The 17,077-nt window shown below is 39.1% G+C and overlaps 1 protein-coding gene across 2 annotated transcripts in view; it reads left to right on the top strand.

The window, feature by feature from the left end:
- The window catches only part of LOC121947911 (storkhead-box protein 2-like), a 71,381-nt gene that overhangs the window by 45,872 nt on the left and 8,432 nt on the right, over positions 1-17,077 (top strand). For both annotated transcript variants that reach the window (XM_042493098.1, XM_042493099.1), the window contains exon 2: positions 5,251-5,403. In XM_042493098.1, the coding sequence (XP_042349032.1) occupies positions 5,251-5,403 (153 nt within the window). The remainder of the gene's footprint in view (positions 1-5,250; positions 5,404-17,077) is intronic.

The following is a 17,077-nucleotide window of genomic DNA, read 5'->3' as shown; positions in this document are numbered from 1 at the left end:
TATTGGTTGCTCGCTGATATATCAGTATCAGCATATACTGTATGTTGTCCAATCCATATAAAAAATAAGATATTAAGATAAGACAAACCTTTATTAATCCCCAATGGAGAAATTATTAATAATAAAAGTATTATATAAAATGAATATACTGTAAATTATAATAAAATATAAAATTATAATAATTGTTAGTTTTTTGTTAGTAATGTTAGTGATTTTTACTGTTTCAGTGGTTTGATGCAAATTTTGAATTTAAAGTTTACTGTTAACTTGTAAAATATCTTGTCTACATTATATGTCTTTGTCACAAGCATTTGATAACCATATCTGAGGGATAATTGCATTGTATAGATAGACAGATACTAGAGAGAGAGAGAGAGAGAGAGAGAGAGAGAGAGAGAGAGAGAGAGAGATCTTAAGGTGTCAAAGTAATTTTGAATATCTTAGCATTTAGGCCTGGACCAGTAAAAACAAAACCTGTGTGTGTCTATATTAAAAAATGAAGCAAAAAATGACCTGCTCACAGTGCATTTTCCCTTACATAACTCTCCTGGTATGTTGCCTGCATTTCAACATCTATGATATTACCCAAACTTGTTTCACTGATGTTTTGGTTCGGTCACATTCACCAATGCTTTTTTTTTAAGGATTTGGAGATTTGAAGATTTTTTCCAAAACTGTATCAATCAGTCAGTATGTTGTCTTCTGAACATACTTACTGTAGTTACTTCAATAAGTTGTGCTTTCTGACTGCAGGACCAAAAGTGGAAGTCTGTTTGTGTTTGGGCCTTTTCTTTAAACTTATCTTAATAATAATAATAATAATAATAATAATAATAATAATAATACATTTTATTTTTAAGTGCCTTTCTCAGCACTCAAGGACACTTTACAGAGATAAAACAATTACAATAAAACAACAGATAAAAGCTACACACAGTATAAAATGGAACAATGCAATTACACAGAGTAAGCAATCTTGAACAGGTGAGTTTTGAGTCTGGATTTGAAAAGAGGAAGAGAGTCAATGTTTCGGATGTCCGGTGGGAGTGAGTTCCACAGTTGGGGAGCAGAGCGACTGAAAGCTCTGCTCCCCATGGTGCTGAGGCGGGCGGGGGGCACAGTGAGGTGGATGGAGGAGGAGGATCTAAGGGAGTGGGAGGAGATGTCGATGTGGAGGAGATCTGACAGGTAAGGAAGGGCGAGGTTGTGGATGGCCTTGAATGCATACAGGAGGATTTGGAATTCTGTTCTGAATTTAACCGGGAGCCAGTGGAGTTGCTGTAGGATGGGGGTGATGTGGTGAAATGAGGGTGCTTTGGTGATGATGCGAGTGGCTGAATTCTGGACGAGTTGAAGCTTATGCAGGGATTTGTGAGGGAGACAGAAGAGGAGAGAGTTACAGTAATCGATACGGGAGGTGACGAGGCTATGAACAAGGATTGAAGTAGAATGCAGGGTGAGAGAGGGGCGAAGACAATTAATGTTATGTAGATAGAAAAAATGCAGTCCGGGTAATATTATTGATGTGGAATTGAAGTGATAGTGAGCTTTTGAGGATGACACCCAGACTCTTAACCTCAGGGGAGAGGGAGACTGAGGAGCTGTTGATTGTGAGGGAAAAACTGTCAACCTTAGATAATGTAGATTTTGTGCCAATGAGGAGGATTCTGCTTGGTCACTGTTAAGTTTTAGGAAGTTTGAGGTGAACCAGGATTTTATTTCAGATAAGCAGTTTGTGAGGGCAGAGGGTGGAAGTGTGGAATTTGGTTTGCTGGATAGGTAGAGCTGGGTGTCATCCGTGAAGCAGTGGAAATGGATATTGAATTTGCAGAAAATACTGCCAAGGGGAAGGAGGTAGTTGATGAAGAGAAGGGGCCCCAGGACAGAGTCCTGGGGCACACCTGAAGTAACAGGGGGGGGGGTTTGGGATCTGAAGGCTTTGAGTTGGATGAACTGAGTGCGGCCTGAGAGATATGAGTGAAACCAGCCTAATCTTGAGACATTTTCCCAGCTTGAAGCTAGAGGTGGTTTCCTTTTTAACCCCCTGCATTTAACATTAGATATTGTGGAGCCAGATGAAAATGTGTGGCAGTTGTTTAGTGCACTTTTTAACTGACTTAACAATGAATGTACATGGAGGACATTGTCAGATTCATCACAAACATCTTCGTTTGCACTGACATTGCATTTATAGGCTCCGGCTGCATATTCTTACTCAATGGGTTGGACGTGGAATTGCATAGTGACTTATAACCACAAGCAAAAGCAAGGGGAAACTTCTGGGGGACCGTTTACATGGCAGCAGTTCTTGCATTAAAAGCGCTTCTTGCGTTAAACTTTTTAAAATGTTTTGTTCACACGCACGACAATAGCATTTTGGGGGCCTGAAAATGCAAACTCTTGAAACCGGGTTCCAGAGTGTAACCTTTTGAAAATGCCACCCCTTCTGTTGCCCTGTAAACTGGCAAGGTGTGGATCCTGTGAGAACGGTGACGTCAACCGCACTTTGCGCATGATCGTGGTGTTCTTCTATGGTGTGTCATTACAAAGTTACACCACCACTGGCCTGGCATGCATACTACAGCGTTTTTGGTTGTTTTTGTGGATTCCTGTAGATGGTAGAAGGTAGATTTATTAGTAATTTTTTAAACAAACAGTTTGAAAAACAAAATTACATTTGACCTTGATCCTGCTACATTTTTGGAGTTGAAGTATGAGTTCATTAAAATCAGCAGCTACTATGAAGATTACATCCGGTTGCTTGGGCATGTTACTGCTGATGGCATTATTCAATTCCTGCAGTGCATTTTTTGAATTTGCATTAGAGTCTTGTGTCCCTATGGCTCCCAACAAGGTCCGTTTATCCAGTGCAACGGCTTAATCGGGATGTTGGGGGTTAACCATGTATCTGTGAAGATGTGCACAGAGCAGTCTCTGATCTCCCATTGCTGAGTGAGCCTCAATCACATCTCATCCACTTTATTCTCCTGCGACCGAACATTAGCCAGAAGAAGGCTTGGTAGAGGAGAAGCTCTCGGTCCAAGTAGGGTCAGCCTCGTCCTGATGCCAGCTCTCCGGCCTCTCTTTGTCTGATGCTTCCAGTTTTGTTTCCCTCCTTTAGTCTGACTGGCCATTGACAAATGCCATTGGTGGGGATCCTCTCGCAATTTGTTGCATTCAGTCCAAGCCCCACATAACATTTCCAGATGTTGAGAAGTGCTTCACAGCGACCTACACAGGGATAGTTTGTGAGGAACGTTCTGACAATTTTATATGAACGTAGATTTTTTTTTAAAACGCAAAGGAAAGACTTTTCCGTTTTTAGTAGGGCTGTTCTCGTCTAAACCTGGCCCGAGACTTGACCTTTGGGAATCATTTGTGCACTTCAGCCCCATTTCTACCTGGTACTAATATGTCATCTGGCCATCTTATTTGCATAAGCAAAAACACATACTAATGCTGGTGTATATGCAGCAGTGCACAATGTGCCAGAGCACAGATGGAGGTGGTGTGGGTCACGCAGTGATCAGATCTCAGTTAGGTATCACTGAGTTTGGCCACAATCTTAAAAAAGAAATCCACCCTACAAGATGAAAGGTAATCTATCTTCCCTTCTTCCTGCTATCTTAACCTGGTATGCAAAAACTATTAAAAACACATCAATGACACTGTTGTGCTGGCTGACATGTTCCTTTATGTACATGAACACACACACAGTTTATTTTGATTCAATTCCACATACACCGTCCAGATGCCAGAAATACTCACACTTTCTCCTGTTTGAGTAACATTTGATAAAAACTTGAGCAGCTGTTTTAGGAAATTACTGAACCCTTTTGTAGAAATAAAACAATAAATTTGAGATCTGTTTTCAAAGATTTACATCTTCAGTGGAAACCAATGGGCTTGGAGCTGAGGGCCACAGACAGTGGCACTCCAAGAAATGGTCATAGGGGTATCCAGATGGGGGCCACTGAAAATCTTGGGGTGCCACGCCAAAACCAAAAGCCATAAATGAATTTCACAGATTTGATTAGGCTGTTGTCGTTTATATCCAATATGGGGAGGTCAGGAATCACTTCCTGATATATTTCAGTTTCTTATTTTATAGGTAATGTTACTAATTATCTGGTGTGCATAGACTAATACCAGTACAGTTAAAATTTTGAGTTCCACACCAATCCTGTTTTTATGTGTTATATACTTGCATGCTAGGTGACTCATTGTTCTTCGTAAAGGCTGGTTTTCCTTTTCCTTAAAAAGACATACACAGCTTTATTATATATTTGAAGGAGTACATCGTGAGGACCAAAGCATTTATGGGGACAAGCCATCTTAAGTGAAGGGGAGACTCGTGGGTACCCACAGAATCCATTTTCATTCAGATATCTTGAGGTGAGAGCTTAAAATAGCCATGTCCGTTCACAAAAAACAAAATTTAGCGTGTTTTTTGTGCCCATTCTGACAAGCTAGCTTTAGATTTGATACTTTCTCAAGATCCCAACAGTGCCTTTCATGCTAGCTTGAAATAACAAAAACTGCCCAACTCCCGCTAACATCTGGCTTTTTAATGGAATGGGAAAGGTAACAGTTAGCATTCACACTGGGGTCAAATGACTCTACAGTAAATGCGCTAATTTTAGTCCCTTAACTAGCGAGATGTGATGACCTGCCATCACTAAATACCATCCATCTTCTTCCAAGCAGCACTCAAACATTGATCTATATTAGTCTGAACCAAGTTTGAAAGACAGACTGAATACCTAAGAGATATATTAAGTGGTCTGACCACCATTAAGTTTTCCATGCTGAGTCTATGGTCTATTGTTAGCGGGTTTACCTGTGTTTAAAAAACCCTTGTAAATGCACTGATTTGAGGGTATTACAGAAAGTAATTGCTTCCCTGGCAACCAATTGGGGACACGACTCATCACAGATAGGGTTGGGAAGTCAGACAGTATTTAGAAATGGATGAATGGGTCACTATGGTTAATATGGTTAACTATGAAGCTTCCTCCAAACGTAAATAGTTGAATGCTATCACATTTGATCAAATTGCAGTGTTTCACATTTGTGTTAGTTGCTGTTGAGGGTCTCTTTCGTTACATATTATACCATATTATTCTTTCTCTGTCTGAGAGGTAGATGTGAGACATGAGACTGCATGTTGTACATATGTCCTACAGTTCCTGGCTATTGCAGATTATCATCCAGTATCACTCAAAGTGACTGATTTGTGTCTTTTCACAGGTGATGTGTCACCCATCAGTATGTCCCCCATCAGCCAATCGCAGTTCATCCCTTTGGGAGAGGTATTGCTATTGGCTATCTCTGCTATGAACTCCGCCCACAAGCCTGTCACTCAGGAGGCCCTAACTGAACACTTGCAGACATGTTTTCCAGGTGAGTCCAGCTCACACACAATCATCAGTAAGCAGCTAATAGCACCCATCAGAATCACATGCGTTACATATATGTTTATTACTGCCTTATTTATGTGATTGCTGTGGTGATGAGTTACACACTGCACATTGAGGTTTTGGACTTAATATGAGATGGTATTTATTTTTCAATGCCCAACATTGTTTTAGTAAATTAAGTTGGACTTGGTGTACAACGGCCTTTTGGCAACAAGACCACCACCTCTCAAACACTGCTGACATATCCATGAATCTTTAATGTAACACCTTCAGAGGAGCCAGTTGCCATTATGAATCATTTGGATATTTAATTTTACTGCTAATGTCTTGTTGAATAGAATTGTGTTAAATAATGTGTTGTAGACCTGAGCAGTGAGTAGACAGCCATGTCTGCTCCCATACTGACATGGCAGTTTCACCTGGAAGGTGTAATGTGAGCAGGAGTCAACATGTGAGTGAGACTCGAGTGAGAGAAGTGAGGAGGTTATCTGAATAGAAAGCTCCATAAGCAGGAGAGCCTGCTAGTTCAACATCAAGGATGGTGTAGAATGAGTACAAGGAGTGTTTCTACCAATAAACAGCGCCAGTGGTGTTCAATGTCCATCAGAGTACAACCCTTCACTGAAAGTGCGCAACAAGTGGCTTGAACAGAGTGGACACAGTATTTACAATGTGTTCAGATAAGCACTGCAAGGAAGTGTGTTTCAATATATAGGCAATATTCTGGTTGTTGGTAATTAAGTTCCTATAATGGAAAAAACTGTGGATAACTGGCTCACACCACTCATGCTTCATGCTTGATGGTTGGCACTACCTGAGAACCTTGTGATAGCAGGTTTACCATATTAAGTTATACGTCCTGTAAAACTTAAAACATAAGCCTAGTCCCAATTAAAAGCCCAGTCCCTTTTTACAAGCTGGATGTGACTATACATTTTGACCAATGGCCTGTCTCAATTATGTCTCAATTATGTCGCTTTTCCACTACATGGTACCGGCTCTACTCTACTGGACTTCTTTTGTACCTGGTACTTGGTAGTTCCTTTTTAGTACCTGCTATACTGGGGCTCCAAAAAAGGCAGACCGGGTACTATGAGGTACTAAATGGTGGCGTGAAAAACTGCAGACCACTGATTAGTCAGACAGAACCGTCAATGTTTGTGTCATCAATGCACAGCACCCACGGAATAGAGTGGTGAGGGGATGATGTATTTTTGTAGGCCAACCAGGAAGATGGCATCGCACTGGTTCCCTTGTCAAAAACCTTATGGGATTTTTGAATGGGATTTGCGGTTATTGCCAAAAATACGTTCTGTGACAAACACAAGTTTATGAGACTTACACATTTTGTTTAGCCTGATAATCTTCACAGATGAACACCACTTTTGTGTGTTTTGAAGCGTAAATGAAATCACCAGAAGCAAAAAGCTATTGTTAGGCTATACACAAACTACATGGCAGTCGCATGGCTTAAATACCACAACTACAAACATTGTAAAAACAGGTTAAAACAAGATTGAAAAATATTATAAACAGATAAATCTACAAGTTCGTGTGTGACTCTGTAAAGCTGTAAAGGCGGATTAGTGGGTTTAATGAGTTTCTGTGTCCGCTGTGATGACGTCTAACGTCCCCGACAAACACTGTAGTCCCATTTAGCCACTTGTTAGCAACTGCCTTTTTTTAAGATTAAAACCTTAAAAGTTCAAAAATCGGGTTTAAGCGGACATATTTTATGTTGCAGAACAAAACGTCTAAATATCTTTAGCTTGTGTTATTCACAGACTTCATTTAAGGCATTTTACCGAAAACCCATTCAAAAAACCCATAGACTTTAAGACGAGGGAACCGGAAGTGCTAAAAGGCTAACGGATGTCCGTGTTTTAGCACTCATTGGCTGCGGCTGAAAAGTTTGTGATGTCTTTCTGTGATGTCATGAAACAGCTGATTCCCCAAATAGCAGCTGATGACACGTGTCACTTTAAAAGTTGTCGCTGCAAAGAATTATGGGGCGGATTCCCTCCTTTCCTTCGGTAAAGGATGGTCTGATGTATCCTATGCTTTTTTAAAATTTAATTGAATTTTTACTTTATTCTATTAACAACATAAACATTTATAAACATTCATACACAAGAAGGGGGATAGACAGTACAACGGTGTACAGAAAATGTAATGCCAGGGACACTCTGAAAGGCACACCAATAATAGAAGTTATGGAACATCATATACCAAGAGACAGACTTATTTCACAAAACAGACTTAGTCCACAAAAACATTGAATAATGTACATGCGTTTATAGTTTTGATTGCTTTCCTGTTTTTTGAGTAATTGTCATTGAGTTATGTTAGATTAGTTTAACACATTGTTTGGATTTATTTTTGAAGTGGATGAAATATGGCTTCTGTTTTGAAAATTTGGATTTGTGGATATGGGCTTTTGCTAAAAAAAGAATTAGATTAATTATATAATACTGATCAGATTTTGAAGGTGGGTATTGAAAAAATCCAAACATGTAAGTTCATTTCATTTCTATATGTTGGGAGATGAAAGCACAGGCTTTTTTGCCAAAATGTAGAGGTGTGGGGACATGACCAAAATAAGTGATATATATCTTCAGAGGAGTTTTCACAGAAGGAGCAGTATAACTGTAAATTAAAATGAATTTAAGGCCTCTGAGTTTTGAAAGAACATAGTTTGGAATAAAATTCCAGATAGATGTTGGATTTCTGAGAAATTGTCTGACCCAATTTATTTTTAATGTATTATTGAGGGTGGAGAAATCAACAAAGTTTAAACTGCCATGTTCATAAGAATTCATTAAAACGTTTTGATATAATGAACTGTGTTGCGCTATACAAAGTTATAAAGAATTTTATCAATAGAACCAGTGGTTTGTTTGTTTACATCTTACGAAAGTACTGCATTTGTGAGACAAGAAATGCCCTCTGCCTTGGTTAACAGAATTCTTCCTTGCAGGGATAAATCCCTTTGAAGCCATGAATTACATTTTTTTGTGGCTTTTCTATAATGTGATTAAAATTCAGAGAACATCCATCATCTTTGTTATTGTTAACCACAATTCCTAGATAACTGACTATGTCTTTTATGGATATGTTATAAATGGATGAAACATTACAAGTTTTTAAGGAGAGCAATTCACATTTATTGATGTTTAAGTGGAGCCCAGATGCGTTGGAGACTGTTGAGATTGTATTGATGGCAACTTGGATCCGTGAAGCATCCTTTAAAAATAATGTGGAATTGTCTGCTAGTTGGCTGGTAACAATTTCTTTCCCAGCCAGTGTAATGCCTGTCGCTGGGCTTTGCTTAATAAAGTCAGACAATAACTGTGCACATATCAAAAATAAATATGGGGAGATGGGGCAACCTTGCCGAACTCCGCAATTTAAATCAGATCTTGGAGAGGTGCCTGTCTGCATTTTAATTGAACAATTTGCTTCTGTATGCATGGTTTTATTAACTGAACAAAAGTACTTAAGTGCTAAGCCAAATTTTTCTAGTGCCTGAAACATACATTTGTGTTCGATTGTATCGAATGCTTTACAGAAATCTATAAATAAAATGAAGCTGTCGTCAATGCAGAGGTCAGACCAATCAATAAGGTCGTGAACAAGTCTGCTGTTGCTGGATATATGTCTACCCTTCATACATCCAGTTTGGGTTTCGTCAATGATGTTGTCTAGAACTGCTGTCAATCTTTTTGCAAAGATTCAAGCAACAGTTTTATAATCATTATTGAGGAGGCAGACTGGTCGCCAACTGTCGATGTGAAGGGGGTCTTTATTAGGTTTTGGGATAAGTGTTAGAAGTCCTTGATATAAGGTGGGAGGAAGAGTCTGCTTTTTAAAACTTTCTGTAAAGACACTGAGGAGGAGGGGTGCACGTTTATCAGGAAATGTTATATAAAATTCAGATATTAAGCCATCAACGCCAGGGGATTTGTTTAGTTTAAGGTGCCGAATAGCAGCCAGGACTTCCTCCTGGGTTATTTGTCTATCACAGAGATTATTTTGGTTAGTCTCAATTGATTTTAACTAAGAGAGATATCCAAGAAAAGTTTTGGTTGCATTCTCATTATAATAAGATTTTAAAAAGGTTACTATAAAATGTGGAACAATAAATAGATATCTCCTGAGGATCATCTGTGATACTTCCATTAATATCAAGTTTTTGAATGCAGTTAGTTTTGCTGTGTGATCTTTTTAACTGAAAAAAAGAAGTATGCAGTATTTTGCTCCCCTTCTTCCAGCCACCTTCTTCTGGACCTAACAAGTGCCTCCTCTGCTTTTATTTTATATATTTCATCTAGTAAAATCTGCTGTAAAATTAAGTCCTGTTTATCGTCTTCTGTCAGGTTTTCAGGCATACATTGAGTAAGGGCAGCTATTTTGGTAATTACTTTTGTTTCTTCATCATTTTTTAATTTGGTTAAAAAAGATCCATACTCTCTTAAATATTTCGCCACTTCAAATTTCAACATTTCCCAGTTCTGACAAAAACATTTATCAGTGAATGCCTTATTTGAAATTTGAAATTTTTGGAAACATTTTTTTATTTGGAATATGTAATGAAGACAATTGATCATACAAACAATCAAAAAGAAAAAGAGTAATAGCTTTAAAACAATGAAATAATAAATCACGGATAAATCAGTTTACATGTCCGAAAAGGAGTGGGAAGAAGTAAAAACTTATTGAATCCCACCCCTTCTCCATCAATTATTAAACAGTATCAATCCAGCTTCTGCTCTCTCTTTTTTTTTAAAATATAGACTGTCTTTTCCTAACTTTTAGAAATATATACTAACTGATTACAAAAATAAAAAATGCAGCACTCATACATAATCCCTATCAAGAAATATAAATTCATTATTTATGTATTTATTATAAATAGAATATAATTAAGTAACATATTTATTATATATATAATTATATAATAATTTAGATACACTCATCTCTGTACCTCTTAAAAGTCGTATTTTTGAACTTTCTCTTGAACTGCTCCATGTTTGGACTTTGCTTAAATTCATCATTCAAACTGTTCCATAGTTTCACACAGACACACACAAACCTTTCCTGGTAGTTCTCACTTCCACATTGTTGAAATAAAACACTCCCCTTTAGTTGTATTTTCCCTCTGTGACTGAACATGCTCACTTATTCCAATAGCATCTTATCAAAAACTGTACCCTTTTTATAACTGTTTTGTGTTTCAGCACAGGGTTGTTAAGATGCCTCCACGGCTGTATCCACATTTAAAATAGATCCATGCTCTATACTGTGAACAACACAAACATCAAAGCTTTAGTAGCAGTCGCAGTTTCGTATCATTTTTTCTTCTTTCCCAAAATGGTAACCAGAAAGATCACGCCGTGGTCGCTCGAGGAGGTGCAAACGTTCCTCACCTTGCTGACCGCCGAGCGTGTCCAGCGAGTGTGAGTCTGTGTGTATGCATAGTACGAATTACTGGGGGGCAAGGGTGAGCTCGGATCCCGTTAAAGCCTCCCTTGAGACGTTCAGGGGGAGCTCTAAAAAATTGTTCACTTTTGTGATACAGATGATATATTTTCTCCATATATAAAGGTCCCTGAAGTGATAAAAAAAAAACCCAGAAGTAATATGTCAATGTTGTGTGTTTATCCGCTGTTTATCCGCTATCTCCACTATTTAACTTCCGTGTCTCTCCCTGCTGCAGCCATCTGTGTGTGAAGCGGTGCTGCGGTCAAATTCCTACATTTACGTAGTCACCTGAACTCCTCATCATCTGACATAAGGGACAGAGGGAGAGAGGAAATATTACCGGCGGGTATTAATGGAATCTGTTTCGCAGTAACCCTATTATTGATCGCGTGCTGCCACACACTTTGTGAATGTTACATGTTAAGCGGTGTGCACCGGAAAATGGGGCTCCCCCCAAAAGTAACTGTGTAATGGTTACAGCTAGAATGGATCGTCCGGAGGGAGGTGGGTGGCAACTCCACTGCACGTCATCAAATGCTCATAGCAGAATCAACCAATCACAGCAGCCTGTAGTTTCCAGCAGACCTTTCGGTTTATGTGTCCCATAGACTTTTGAACTGGTTATCTGTGTCCTTACATACAGTCTGTGATCTGCCTGCATAATTACCGTTCAGAAGTGTGATAACTCCGCCGAGTTAGATTATTTTATTTGAGAGGTGGAGAAAGAGTTCATTACTCACAGTGTGGAGCGGCAATACAATGACAAAGGTGAAGAAATTAACAGTGAACAAATCATTTCTTGCTCGATAACGTTTGATATAAGTCAGGAAACGTCATGTTAGCTACAGTGTTGTTGGTTAACTTAAGGTTATCTGACTGCTCTCTTTCAGAAACTTGATAACTGTAGAGTTAAATCTCAATGAAAAGTGACTAAGTTAATGTCAAATAAATCTATTGTAGTAGAAAGTACAATGTTTCCCACTGGAATGTAACAAAGTACAAGTACAGTAGTCCAATGGAATTACCCAAGTAAAACTACCTTAAATTGTAACTAACTAGCTAATATACCCAAATAAATGGCAGACAGATGTCTCTGTCTTAGAAACCCAGTCTGGTTGCCATGCAGTTCATTTTTATAGAAGTTATAGAAGATGTATATTACAGTTTTTTGCGACCTGCTGGAGTAGGTGTAGTTAGCTGCTTAGATCACGCATGCATACAATATGTGTATATGTTTAACATTTTGTCAATATGGGCATATTACTCACATTGTTATCTTGGTAAGATTCTCCACAATTCATTCATGCAGTTAATTTTACTGACACCATGAGCAACAAAGAAGACAGAATTACTGGCATTCTTAACAAGAAAAAAAGACAAAAAAAGAGATAAGTAGATGTAAAAGACTTTTTTTTGAAAGCAAGGGGAAAAGTCCAGTGAACTATATTCATATTGAAATTGTTTTACAGGATTATTAGGATTTTAAAGCTTTTATTTCAGGTCATTTCTCACTTTGTATTATTTTTTTGTTTTACCTTATTTTTTGTTTTTCTGGGTAATTTCTTTTGTTGCTTATTACCTTCTTCCCATGTTTTTGAAAAAAAATAACTAATTTGCCCTGGTTTCAAAGGGTTAATAAATAATTTGATTGTATTTCTATCTTTGCTGAGCAACAGTTTTGTATGAAAGGAATTAGAAGCCAGTTCCATATAGATGCCTGTCCCCAATATAAGCCCGGTGCATTCAGTGATTTAAGCAAATAACAGCATGAGCTATTAATTGAAGTTTTACAGTATGCAGAAAAAAAAGAAAATCTAAGGTACAATCGATTTGTACTGTGTCCGAGTACAATTACCCCCTCTTCATTCCCTCTCTGCCTCGTATGCTTGCATCAATGGCGGGACATTTTTGTTGTGCTACAGTGTAGACAAGGGCGCAACAGATTGACAATGTGGCCCCAGAGGCTGTCGTCAGTGGGGACCCCAAGGCAAAAGGTCTCCGCCAGATCACTGACTGCAGGTTGATGGTGGCAGCGAAGCCAGATCTGGGTCCTTCAGGGGCAGGTCAAGATAAAGTCATCAATGTAATGCTTCAGATCTTGTTTTTGTCTGTCCAAAAGTTCATTTCTCAAACATATTCAGTTTACAACAATATAAAACAAAGAAAGCAGCAAATACTGCAGAAGCTAACACAAGAGAAGGGTAAGAATAATTTAAATAATCAGTCATCCAAATTGTTGCTAATTAATTTGTCAATCAACTGATAAATTTATTGTCAATTGTCAATTCAACGTTATTTTTCATTTTTAATCAGGCACTAGTTGGTTCATGTCATGGTGGACTCCATCTGTCTTTGTACATTTCATGGGTTTCCCTGTTTAGAAATTTTGCGTCATGTCACCAAAGCAACTGCAATTGTATGATGTAATGCCAGGCAACACATACGCACTCACGCACCCACAGCTGTCTGCACAGCTGCTATGCAGTCTATCAATAAGTTTTTAATGTGTCAATCTGTAGCTCAGTCATCTCCTCAGGCTGATTCTGAAGGAGAATTTCACCCATATGGGACAATTTCATCCAAATAATTTGCAGTGATTTGATCATTCTGATATTAAATAAAGCCAAGGAGTTCCCCCAACTGATCTTTTCACCGAGAAACAGCATTTCTGTCACCCAGTCAGCTTTATGATTCAGTCCAAGATTTACGTTATTATTGTTGACCTACAGCCCTAATTCCGAAAAAAGTTAAGACGCGGTGTAAAATGTGAATAAAAACGGAACCAAAAAAGCTGGTACAGGAGCATGTTTCCCACTGTCATGTCACATTTTCTTTTAACAGCACTCAGTAAGTGTTTGGGAACTGAGGACGCTAAATGTTGGAAGTTTTGAAAAGTGAAATTCTTTCTCATATACGACTTCAGTTGCTCAGCAGTCTGGGGTCTTTGTTGTCGTAATTTGTGCTTCTTAATGCTCCACACATGTTCAGTGGGAGACAGATTTGACTGCGTGCAGGTCGGTCAAATAGCTGCACTCTTGACTATGAAGCCATGCTGTTGTTACATGTGCAGAATGCGTCTCATGGTCTCACTGGAATAAGCAGAGACATCCCTGAAAAAGACGTCATCTGGATGGCAGCATATGTTGCTCCAAAACCTGTTTGAACCTTTCAGCATTCATGGTGTGTTCTCAGATGTGCTACCACCGCCTTACCATCACAGATGCTGGCTTTGAACTTTGAGCTGGTAACAATCTGGATGGTCCATTTCCTCTCAAGCCTGAAGGACACAATGTCCATGATTTCCAACAAAGATGTGAAATATGGACTCATCCGACCAAAGCACACTTTCCACTTTGTGTCAGTCCATCTCAGATGAGCTTGGGCCCAGAGAAGTCAGCCATGTTTCGGGATGCTGTTGATATTTGGCTTTTACTTTGCATGGTAGAGTCTGCACTTACATTTATAGATGCAGTGCTGAACTGCGTTTACTGACAGTGGTTTTTAAAAATGTTCCTGAGCTCATGTAGTAATATCCTTAATATATTCATGTCAGTTTTTAAAGCAGTGCAGCTTGAAGTAATGGCCTCACATCAGAGTCTAGCATTACTTTTAGTTGTTCTGTTGATCTGTCTTCTGATATTTAACAGTAAAAACCTGCATGTAGGTCAGTGGTTCAGTTGTGTGCATTCAGCAGTGCTGTCATCATGGAAAGCTCTCTACATTACTCTGCACAAAATAAAATATTAATACACTCTCACGCAATGGCCACTATGCCAGCATCTGACACAGTAGTGTAGTCTATGTGATCCACAGGATTTCTCTATACCTATAGAGATGTCTAAGGATAATAACAACATAGGTGTGTGACAGAATTTTTCTAAGAATTTTGGACATTTGTAGGATTTCAGGACATTTCTAGAATGTTAGGGCATTTCTAGGATTTAAAGACATTTCTAGGAGTTTAGGATGTTTCTTCGATTTCAGGACATTAGGGTCTTAGCTAGGACCTCTATCAGGGGGTATGGGGGATCCACTGGCACTTTTTTGATCAACAACCTCTATTTTGATTTTGTTTTATGCACTCTGACACCTTATATACTAAAAGTAAAAAAAAAAAAAAAAAGCAGTGTGAGTCAGTTAATTTTTATTATGCTTCTCAGCTGCTGGATAACATGAAGGTTGGCTGGTTAACATGAACCTTGGCCCGGGAGGCAACACAAAGTGTCCTAGTTATGAGCTGCCTTTTGAAGTGCGGCATGTGGTGGCTTCCCATATAGGCAGGGTTTTGAGTTTGACTGTGACTTGGAGCTGACTGACCATTGGACAATTTGCAGACATTTTTTGCATACCTTTTTATTTTTTTATTTAGCGTAATATCTGAGGGATAATTACACTGGCTAGCTTGGGCATACCTGCATATGATATACGTATGTCGAAGCACAGCTGAAATGACGAGAACTTCATCTATCCCAGCAAACTATATAGAAAACATCACCATAGTCCAAAGTATTAAAATGTCCTGGGCTGTGTAAGTGTTGTGCTTAAAAAAAAAAACCAAAACACTAGCAGGCTTGTAATGCCTCTGACCCCCCGGCTGTTTGGCAGGTTCAGCCACACGCGTCCCCAGTTGAAAACTGACCAGCGACACGCCACACTGTGTATTTCCAAACTGTATTTCCCTACCTGAGGAGCTCCCAGCTCTAGCCATGAGGAAGGACAGAGAGCCCAGCATGGAGCCTGGCTGTGTCCTCTCTGAAGCAGAGAGGGAGCTGCTGTTGGGTGCTCAAATGGGAGTTGATATATTCAATCAATCAATCGATATATAATATCCATAATATATTTCAGAATTTTTCTTGGATAAATGATAAATAAATTAAGTGCAGAGAGCTCACTTTTTAAAAAAATGTATTATTTCTAAAATTTTTCTCCCCACAGCTCGAGCCCTACCCGACCTGGCCAGTCAACGCACATTTTCAGTCCTGAACCCGGTCCAACCCCGTAGGTTTTTCAGAACCTGTCAGGACCCGCCAGGCACGGGTTGATATCGAGAGCTCTTAAAGACACACACTTTAATTAGTGACTTTAATAATAGTAACCCTACAATAGTCTAAGTCTAAATCAGAACTCTAAGTCTAAGTCTGTACCCCACCTCCCACCCCCCCTTGGTGATCCTGAACAGGATGAGCAGTTCCAGATAATGAATGAATGAATCCAGAACAGCAGCCTTCAGACTCGGTCCTGTCTCCACCTCCTTCCTGCTGCTCGGCCGTCTTATCAACAAGATTGAGAGGAAAGAGGATGGACAAACACACTGAGTGTCTCTGTGTGTGTGTGTGTGTGTGTGTGTGTGTGTGTGTGTGTGTGTGTGTGTGTGTGTGTGTGCAGTCTGTCTGTCTGCATGGTGTTGCATCATTCTGGCTGGGCTGAAAGGCTGCTATGATGTAACTGGCAGTAATACCTCGAGACTGACAGAGGGAGAGAGAGCATGAGATAGTGAGAGGAGAGAGAGACAGGGATAGAGGTTAATGGGGGGAAGAGTAAGAATGAGGGAGAGCAGGAGAGGAGAACAGAAAAGAAGCATAGAGGATAAATAAAAAAGATAAGAAAATTAGAGGAGGGCTGGAGTGCATAAAAAAAGCATCAAAGTAGAGCTTGTTTATCAAAAAAGTGCCACTGGAGGATCCCCCACACCTCCTAACAGAGGTCCTAGCTAATGCCCTAAAATGAAAAAAACTACTTAAAATCCTGTGCAATGTCTAAATATCTGAGAAATTTCCGAAAATCCTACAAACGTCCCAAAAACTGACAAATGTTCTAAAGTCCTAGAAACATTCTAAAATCCTACAAATGTCAAAAAATCCAAGAAATCTCCTAAAATCTGAAAAATGTCCTATAATCTTAGAAACACCTAAAATCCTAGAAACATGTATGGGGATGCCTTCAAGCAAAGTAAGTTGATTATCCCTGTGAAATATTACAGGTAAGAGACAAGAGGATGATGCAGGGAACACTTTTCATTGACAAAAAAACCCCAAACAAAGCACAAATCCTCCCTAATTCTGAAAAAAAAGTGGCTGCAACATTTCTCAAAAACCCACACAGTATTAGTTATATTTTATTCTTCTCCTCACTTTAAATGACTTCATCACTGAGACAGCCTGTCTCTACACCATATT

This window comes from Plectropomus leopardus, chromosome 9 (genome assembly GCF_008729295.1).
Source record: "Plectropomus leopardus isolate mb chromosome 9, YSFRI_Pleo_2.0, whole genome shotgun sequence".
Taxonomy (NCBI): Eukaryota; Metazoa; Chordata; class Actinopteri; order Perciformes; family Serranidae; genus Plectropomus; species Plectropomus leopardus.
Note: the sequence above shows the minus strand (reverse complement) of the source record. Positions and strands in the feature narration are given on the sequence as shown.